The following is a 10,247-nucleotide window of genomic DNA, read 5'->3' on the forward strand; positions in this document are numbered from 1 at the left end:
GAGTCAAATTCGGTGATTAAAGTCGTGGAACAAAGCATTGAAAGAAGGGGCATGAAATTGAAGTTGGAGGAGACAAAGACTACTATTACAACTACATTGCATTAATAGAATTTTTGACCCTTTCTCTCATTTGGCCTATAAATAGAGGCCTTGTGCTAGCTTGAGAATCATTCTATCTCATTGTAAAATATAGTGTGAGTGTGTATAAAAGTTCTAAGTTCCAATATATTTTCCATTTTCCAATTTATGAGTGATGTTTTTAGTGTTGATCAAAAGTAAGTTCATGGAAAGCTAAATCTATTATGTCAAGGTGAAGATGATGAATTATTATGGTGACGTAAGATTGTTTATATTTTGTATATTATTTATTTATTTCTTTTCATTTAGACGATAGCGTGGCTCTGCCGGTTGTTCTAAATGAAATATTATGATATCTAACAATCTAACATTTACTTTATCGCAACTAACTTTTACTTTCCCGCAACTAACTTATTAAATCATATATTTCATTTAGGCAATAGCGTGGCTCTGCCGGTTGTTCTAAATGAAATATAATGATTTAATTTAACATTTATTTTATGCAGTTATATATTTATATAGTTATATATATAATCATAGGTACCATATATAAAATATCGGTGAATTAGGTATTTTCTATACTGGGAACTATATTATATTAGGTGTGTGTTTAAATATTTTTATTTTCTTGGAACCATTATTTATGGTGGTTTCCTTTGTTTTACTTTTAGTTAAACAATATTGCATAAACCAAGAATAAATCCTCGAGCCTTGACAAAATTTATAATTTGTAAACTTCGTTCTTACATTTGGTAATCTATAAATTAATAAATTTAAACTTAAAATAACCTCTTTGTGGATCGATCTCGTACTTACAAAATATATTACTTGCAGACAACCCACACTTGGGTGAATTATAATTTAAGTAGTAGCAAAACTAAGAGTTTCAGTTTGGCATTGTTAAGTCCAAAACTGAAGTGGGTATGTACAAGTCTTTATATTGATCAAAATCTTTTAGTGAATATCATATCTTGAAGATGGAAGGGGTGAAGTAGGAGTGATTGAAGTTTCCAAACATTCATAAATCTTGTGTCTCTTAATTTCAGTTTTATTCTATCTGTCAGCCAGTTTATTTCCGCACTTTCATTAGTTAACTGATCGATATTGACAAACAAGATTTCTGAACTCAGTTTATCACTAAACTGACTCATTATTCGAAAAAAGTGTAAAATTTCCAAGTGTTTATTCAACCCCCCTTCCAAACACTTCTTCACCTCCCAACCGATTCTATCAGAAGTATTAAAGAAGTGAAATTATTGCAATATTATTTATATGATGATATCAGTGTATGACGAATATTTTTTATCTGTATGCTAGTTGTATTATTTTGGGATGTTCAACAATATACTGAGTTTATGTTTTTGGAATTTTTTATTTTGTCGTTTTGTTTATTATGAATGAATTTAAATTTTTATGTCTGATTTGAAATTAGATCATAGATATATTTAATTTTTAACGAGCTCGAATCAAGCTCAAACTCGAGCTCAATTCTATGCTTTACGATCTCAAAAATGAGCCGAGCTCAATCCAGGCTTGTTAAACATGGCAAACGATTTATTAATGAATCAAGCTCGAGCTCGGCTTGATTAACATGATAAACGAGGTTTAAACGTGCCAAGCTCGAGCTTTTATCGAGTTTAATAATTTCAAGACAAACCGATCACGAGCCTGATAATAGAAGTTCGAATCGAGCTCTCAAACAATTTTAAACGAACCAAGCTAAAGCCTGATACTTTTTTGTTTGGTTTGGATCGTTTACATCCTTAAAAAGGACCACAGAAAACACATTTTCTTCGATGACCACTAAAAAGTAAAATATTCCTCGGAAAATTTAAAGAAGGCATGTGATTCAATCACTCCACCAATAAGATCACTCAACCAATACCAAGTGTGGCATATTAATGAAAATTAGACCACTTTACAAGTAGTTGGCAACAACAACTTGCAACAATAATGTGAATTTATCAATAAAATATGTAGCCTAGATTTCAAATCTATCATAGACTCCTATATATCAAGACACAAGAAAGTTGAAGGCATCAATTATCTTTTTCAATTTTCTCTTAAAACAAGCATTCTAATATTTCAGTTTATGTGCATTGCGTTTTAGCTAAACAAGTTATCTCCTCCTCTATAGTAGTTACTAATGTAATAATATTTAGAATATTTGAATAAAATTACAGACATCTGTCTCTCACATGTTATTTTCAAATTAAATTCATTACTAAATAATTTGAGGTAGGAATCAAAAAAAGTTGTACTAAGTCTTGCTGAAGGAGTAAGCTACAGAAACCATCAGTTGCGACTATGTTTTTAGATCGAAGTCATTGAACTTTGAAAATATTCGGAAATTTTGTGTTTCTTTTTATAGAAACTTTTATTAAACAAAAGAACAAGATATTTAGTTGAATATATATTATTGGATCACTAATTCACTCCATAAATTTATCGATTGATTTGTAGTACCTCTTCTAAATAATAATATTTTTTTTTATCAAAACATTATTAATTAATCGTGTTATTATTGTTCTGTACTCTCACTGGGCCGTTCCAGCTAATGTTTGTGTGGGGATAAACTAAAAGTTAACTCAACGTGGACAAAGGTCCACAGGAATACAATGTCGCAACTAGTAAGCGTACGACGTCGTTTTTGGCCTTGTAAAACGGAACTCGAGTGAGAACTACCAACAGTAGGCGCTTCGCAAATTACGTTTCAGGTCAGAAATTCTCTCTTCCTCTTCTCCCTCACTGATTCTAAATTAATCTCATTTTATACTTTGATTCTGTTCAGAAAGATAAGATTTTTTCCTTGCTGTTCGAGCTTTGTGCGTCTGCAAGTTTTGGTAGTAATGTTAAATTCTGAGAATTTTTAGCTTCCGTGATTGACTCGATTGATGACGTAATTTTTGCCCATTTCAACTACCGCGATTAGGGTTTTGCTACTCAGTGTGATGGGGCATCGTGAGTTGTCGTGCTTCTACAGTCCTCAGAAATCAACGCTATGGTTATTTGAATGCAGTCAACGACTTAGTCTTTTTGGTTTGCTGTCTATTGTTTTGATTTTGTCTTGTTGTGTCTGAATTTGGTTTATGTGGAATTGTTGATGTTGGCCGAGAGGGACGAGTGATCAAGCGTTTAGGACAAAATCTCCTTTTTGTATATCAATATCTTGTGCGCTATCCGCCTCTCTTTGCTCCTGAAGCCCTTGATCCACTACTTTCTCCAGTAGCTTCCTCTGCTGCGACATACATTTCAGGCTCATCAAGACTCAACCTGTGATCGTTCCGGAGTACGGTTCATGAACATGTGTGATGTGCTTTATCTCATCACCATAAATGTTGGCTGCTGAATCACCGCTTTAATAAAACCACACTTACTATTCCACCTGGGACATGCAATTTAATACCCTCTTTGTTGGCTATGGCCTTGTTGCTTTCGTCTACAGCACTCTAACCTGTCCAACTCCGACCTTATATGGTAGCAAATGGAACAACTCGGAATCCTGAATATTCTCTTTGGGTGTGCCAAGATCAGCTTATTCTCAACACTATCACCCTCCTTTGCCACTAGCACTTCAAAAAGAATGTGTTAGCTCAAAACCGTCGCTAATTTTGCGATGATTTTTGTTTAAACTGTCGTCATTTAAAAAATTGCGACGATTTTAATAAAACTGTCGCTAAATCGTCGCTTTAAGCAAAACCGTCGCTATAGTTTATTTTTTACTCGGTCCATTTTTTCTCTGCACCGCTTCCCATCTATGATAAATTTTTCTAATCATAGGCGATTTTAGTTTCGATTTGGTGTAAGTTTTTTAGCTTCAATTTTTGTTAAATTTCTTAGTGTTGGTTAAGATCATGAATTTTGTTAGCTTGTACTGCAGGTCGTTTTTCAGCTGATTTTTTTGCACGTACACAGTGCCTTGGCATCTTCTACGGTCAGACTGTAAGTTTGTTGTAAATTTAGACATAGTTTAATTTGTTTTTATGGCATGTTATTTAGAAATTAAATAACATATATTACATGTTTGTTATTAAAATATTATATAATTTAAATGTTCAATTAATTGTCAACATTAAAATTATTAAATTTGCCTATTTATGTTGAATGAGAACTAAGGAGTTCATATATTAATTTTTTTAATTAATGAGTAAATGATAGCGATTCAGTAAAATACATCTTATTCAATATTCGAGCGACGATGTTCGTGACATCTACGTCGAAAGTGAATAGGATTGAGTTTATTTATGATTGAATTGTAATTTGAATAAAATATATTACATTTTGTGCACATAATTACTGAATCGTCTGCATACATAGATTCTGTATATATATATATATGGCAGAGCATCAACACATATCACCTCCGAATGATGGTCGTACTCCGATATGGGTTGCAGATGGCATGTAAGTTATAAAATTATTTTTTTGTTTATTTAGTCTCATTTTTTGGTAAAAAATTTTATATAATTGTCGTCGCTAATTTTAAAATTTTCGATAACAGATTTCAGCCGGATCACAATAAGGTTATCCGGTTCATTACTGCTCAGATTTCGTTACAGACATGCGACGAAGGCTATTCATGGAAGCATGTTACTGAAGACCAGCGACAGTGGTATTGGGAGGGGTTCATTGTAAGTTTTGGTATATAGATTTTTATTGTAATTGCTTAACATTTTGATTTATGATTTTAAAATTAATTTTAAGTCATAGTAACAATAAATCTCATTAATGTTGTCTTACATTTTATTGACAGAAAAAATATAGATGGCCAGATCATCTCGACGATACCATCAGACAGCTATGGTACAAGAACATAGCTAAACAGTATCGTCGCACTATTCACTCGTGGAGGAGTGCTGATCGTCATCCACAAACAGTCAGCGACGAACGCTGGGCTTCATGGATGTTGGCATGGAGTGACGAGAGGTGGCTGGCTAGGGCAACCAAAAACAAGGATAACAGGAATAGCGAGCCAGCAGGACCTGGGACTGGGACTACAAAGCACATTGCTGGCTCGAAGACTTACAGCGGACATTGCCAGAAATTTGTAAGTATGTTAGTATTTCATTATCAAACATTGTGGTTATTATTAAAATATATGATTTTAGCGTCTCTAATTACATACAATCGAATTAATAATGCAGCGAGAACAACATCATAGAGATCCGACGTCGTGGGAGTTATATGTTCACACACATCGACACAACGACGGATCGTTTGTCGACGAGCGTTCACGACTTGTTGATGTAAATATTATGTTTAATTATAATTATATCATTTTAAAATGTGTTGGAAAATATATAACTTTATTTTTTTTAAACAGAAAGCCATGCAGGCTTACATGAGCGAGTCTTTGACACCTCTCGACGATGGGACGATTCCTAGTCCTCCTACTTCGGGAGAGGTGAACAGCATGTTCAGCATGGTCGTCGGTGGACCGAAAAAGGGACGAATGTATGGTTGTGGTTCCATGGCCTCCACGATCTATCCGGATGAGATGGCTCGACGTCCACGTGGAGGTGCGAGCAGTTCCAGCAAAGGGTCGCAGGATACAAAGAGGATGCGAGCAGAGTGGGAGGCACAAAAAAGCATTAATGAGCATCTCCGTATCGATCTGCAGGCGACGCAGACCACTTTGGAGGCGACCCAGCAGGAGAATGTGTCGTTGAAGGATAGGATGACGAGTCTGGAGGACCAGGTCCGTCGACTCATCGCTGGATTACCACAGCCACAGCAACAGCCACATACATCCCGACGATTTCTGTATGGTCGAGGCTCATCTAGCATACCATACGCAGCTGGATCATCACATCATCGACGTTCGGGCAAGGTCCTGAGGTACTCGCCTGAGTACATTCCACCATCACAAGACTTTGGTCAGGACGACGGTGATGGCGATAGCGACGATGCATACAACGATGATAAAACTCAGTCTCCTTAGTTTTTTATTTTATCTACGTCTGTATTTATTGAGACTTATGAACGATTTGTTTTTCAGTTTCATGACATTATTTAATTTTGTTGTTCGCTTATTTTATCGCAGGGTTTAATCGTTTCATAGATTATTTACAAATTTGAAATTCATTAATTTAGATGAGTTGAGGAAATTATTTAAAAATATGTACAAATAATTATAAAAATAAATTTTTTTATTAAATTATAAAACAAAATTTTTTAAAAAAAAGAAAAAAATTAACGACGGAATATATTAGCGACGGTTTTTGATATATTCTGTCGCTAATTACGGTTTATATCAAAAACCGTAGCTAACCGTCGTTAATTAGCGATGATTTTTGAAAAAACGTCGCAATATGAAGGCGACGGTGACTTTTCAGACGGTTCTAAGTTCCGTCGCGAACCAAATTAGCTACGGTTTTAGCGACGGAAAAAACCGTCGGTAATTAGAAATTTTTTTTGTAGTGTAGCCCACTACTACGATGTTACTAGCCTCTTGGACCGCCCTCTTCAACACATATGCAAATTGCAAGATTGTATTTTGTCTCTCAAAGAAATCTAGGACCTTCTAAACAAGGGCAAGAAAAACATTATGCAGTACCTAAAACTATTAAAATGTGAAACAATGAGATTATCATTATCCTCATTAATGCCACCTATGATATTGATGAGCTTATTCTCAAAATTCTTAGTGGTCTTGATGACAAATACCCTCCACTTATTTTTGCTGTTAAAGATCGTGAACCCTTGTTTACTTTGATGAGCTTCATGAGAAGGTCATCAAATATTAAGCCTAGTTTAAACAAGATTAATGTTGCAATCTCAATTTTCCTATCAAATGTTCAATGAAAGAAATCAAAGTTGAATATAAAATGAAATACTTGGAATGAAATCTAATATGTAGTCATTTGTCTTTCCCAGAGATTAACACTTTCCGGGGGTTCCTCTTCCCTCACTCTAGCTGTGCTGGGGACAAAACTCTCAGAGAACAACTGCAACTCTCTCCTCACATTTTATTCTTCCCCTTCTCTCTTCCACCTGCATTGCAACAAACTATGGGGCATGGGCCTCCCTGACTTGGGTCTTGATCCTTCTCTTGCAAAATCTGGTAAATTAAACCTCCTTCCAGGCTTTCTCGGCACAATGTATTTGAGTCTATAAAAATATCGCCCTCTTGAAAACCAGTCTTGTCCTCGAAAGTCAAGACTGAAACTTGGACCGTGATTGTCTATTGTTTCAGCATCCTTAACAGCATCAATCCTTAAACTTGGAGCATATAATCCAGCAACAAGGTACTTCCCTTCACGGGAGAATTGGCCACTCCTTTAGTTGAATGCCTTTCATCTTTCCTGGAACTATTTACTTTGAACTTTTTCACTATCCCAATTAGCTTCCTCTTTACAGTAGCTGATAGGTTCTAAATCTCCTTGTTCCCTCTTAGCTTTTCATATCCACTTATTCATTTTAGTTACTCTTTTAAATATATAGAATTAGAATTAGTAAAATGAACTAGGATTATCAAAGAAACTTTCAATTTGTGTTGTTAATGTTCTTTTTATCCATAGTTTAATCAGATAGTTGTGGATTTTGTTGTTTTTCATATTAATCAGTTATGAATTTATTGCTTTAGATTGACCTTTTCCCCTCCCTTCTGGTTGGATTGGATTTTCCTGTCTTTTGAGGGATTTGCTATTATAGAAATTGACTGCTTTTGTTTTGTTCAAACTTCAAAGTGCTGCGACATTGAACCAAAGACCTGCCAGCGCTGTAGGATCAAAAAGATCCAGTATCCAATTTGTGGGTGGCACTTATTTGGAAATAAGCATGCCTGGACAAAAGATTGAGACTGGCCACCAAGATGTTGTTCATGATGTTGCAATGGATTACTATGGTAAACGTCTCGCTACAGGCTCGTCTGACAATACGATCAAGATAATTGGAGTTACGAACTCTGGATCTCAGCATCTTTCTACTTTAACTGGTCACGAAGGGCCTGTTTGGCACGTAGCATGGGCGCATCCGAAATTTGGGTCACTTCTTGCTCTTGTTCATATGATGGAAAAGTTGTCATTTGGAGAGAAGGAAATCAAAACGAGTGGATCAGGGCTCACGTTTTCGATGATCACAAAGCATCTGTCAGTTCAATATCTTGGGCACCTCATGAACTTGGCCTACGTCTCGCATGTGGATCTTCGGATGGTAATATATCGGTTTACATGGCAGGTCCTGATGGTGGATGGGAGAAATCACGTATAGACCAGGCTCATCCAGTTGGCGTTACCTCTGTCCATGGGCCCCATCAACCGCCCCTGGTGTTCTAGTAGGCACTGGCCTACTTGATCCTGTTCAGAAGCTAGCATCCGGTGGCTGTGATAATACGGTGAAAGTCATGTGGAAGTTTGACAATGGAACTTGGAGAATGGATTGCTTCCCAGCTCTTATCATTCATAGCGATTGGGTGCGGGATGTTTCTTGGGCACTAAACTTAGGACTTCCCAAGTCAACAATTGCAAGTGCTTCTTGTTGGGTAATTACACCCCCGAAGCGATGCCAACCACGATGATAATGTAGTACCCAAAACTTGCGGAATAAAATAACCAACAAGAACACAAAGATTTACGTGGTTCACCCAATATAGGTTACGTCCACGGAGCACTGCAACTTTTATAACTGGAAGAAATATTACAACAAGTGTATACACCAATACACTCAATATTTCTCACACTCCCAACCCGAGTATACCGAGAAAATAATTTCTCTAACTCACACAAGAGAATTCTCGCACTCAAGAAAAAAATACACTCTTTTTTTCTATACACTCTCTTTTTATCAAAGCTGAAAAGCTTTTGATTTTGGGATACAATAACTGAAGAAATTGAGCTCTATTTATAACTAATTCTCTTGTTCAGTTTTAATAAAAAAACGATGTGGGATTAGTTTTTATTATTATTTTATTTAATGTGGGTCCCACCACATTAAATAAAATCTTACCTAACAATTCTCCCACTTGAAGACTTGATTCCAATCATGTCTTCACACCATCAGTGCAGCAGCTCATACCTCCTTTGTTAGTCCAGGAGACCAACTGAAGTCAAACATAACTTCAGTTTTTCAATGATAACAGCCTTCGTGAGCATATCAGCTGGATTCTTGCTTTCAGGAATCTTATCAAGCTTCAAGACTCCATTCACTCGATCTCTAAGAATCCTCATTCCAAAGATTTGCTTTGCAGCACCCAAATCCTTCAAAGCAAATTCCTTTGATAACTCTTTCTCGAGTTTATCAATCTGCTCCAGACAAGCTCCTGCTATCAACATATCATCTACATATATCAGTAGTATGATATAATAACCATCAAGCTTCACATAACAACAGTGATCAGCCTGATACCTCAGAAAACCATCATTATTCATTACACCATCAAACTTCTTGTACCACTGTCTTGGAGCTTGTTTGAGACCATACAAGCTCTTCTGAAGTTTGCACATCAATTTCTCTTTCCCTCGTACTTCAAATCCCTGTGATGGATTCATTTATTCATCTACCTTACCACGAAGAAACATCGTCTTTACATCTAACTGTTCAAGATGTAAATCTTCTTTTACCATCAATTCAAGTACAGTCCTGATAGTAGTTAACTTTACCACCAGAGAGAAAATATCAGTGTAACCAATGACTTCCTTTTCAACAAGTATTTCTTTGTACCGCTTGCTACCGTCATGTTCTAACCGGTACTCCCACTTGCTATGTAAAATCTTTTTACCTTCAGAAAGTTCTGACAACTCCCACATGTGATTGGATGACAGTGAATCCATCACATCTTTCATGGCTAACTCCCACTGTTTAAAGGTCTCAAATATCCGATTTATTTTTCACAAAATAAACCCAAAATTTCCTGCTCGAATCGTCAACAGTAGTGCCATAATATCTTGAGTGATCTCCAAGGGATGTCACAGGAGATGGTCCACATATATCAGTATGTGTCAGCTCCAAATCCGCTGATTTCGGTTCTCTAACCTCTTTTGAAAAGCTCACTTTTTTCTGCTTTCCAAAAAATACAGCTTCACACAGCTTGTTTTCAACGATCTTTAATTCCGGTAGCTTTCCGTTTGAGACAAGCATCTTCATTCCCTTCTCACTCGTATCCCCAAGCCTACTATGCCATAGACTTGAATTAGCTCCAGCATCCACAGCCGCTAATTTATTTCTCAAAC

General features: G+C 36.2%; 1 protein-coding gene and 1 pseudogene across 1 annotated transcript; both read left to right on the top strand.

Moving 5' to 3' along the window:
• Positions 1 to 2,719: 2,719 nt before the first annotated feature.
• On the top strand, positions 2,720 to 8,596 carry LOC140959321 (protein transport protein SEC13 homolog B-like; annotated as a pseudogene).
• Positions 4,400 to 6,166, top strand: LOC140960096 (uncharacterized). Its single transcript, XM_073418227.1, has 5 exons — positions 4,400 to 4,482; positions 4,580 to 4,709; positions 4,832 to 5,125; positions 5,223 to 5,324; positions 5,402 to 6,166. Exons 1-5 carry the CDS (start codon positions 4,415 to 4,417, stop codon positions 6,017 to 6,019), a joined length of 1,212 nt encoding a protein of 403 aa, XP_073274328.1. The 5' UTR covers positions 4,400 to 4,414; the 3' UTR covers positions 6,020 to 6,166.
• Positions 8,597 to 10,247: the final 1,651 nt, after the last annotated feature.

Source organism: Primulina huaijiensis, chromosome 15 (genome assembly GCF_012295235.1).
Source record: "Primulina huaijiensis isolate GDHJ02 chromosome 15, ASM1229523v2, whole genome shotgun sequence".
NCBI classification, from domain to species: Eukaryota; Viridiplantae; Streptophyta; class Magnoliopsida; order Lamiales; family Gesneriaceae; genus Primulina; species Primulina huaijiensis.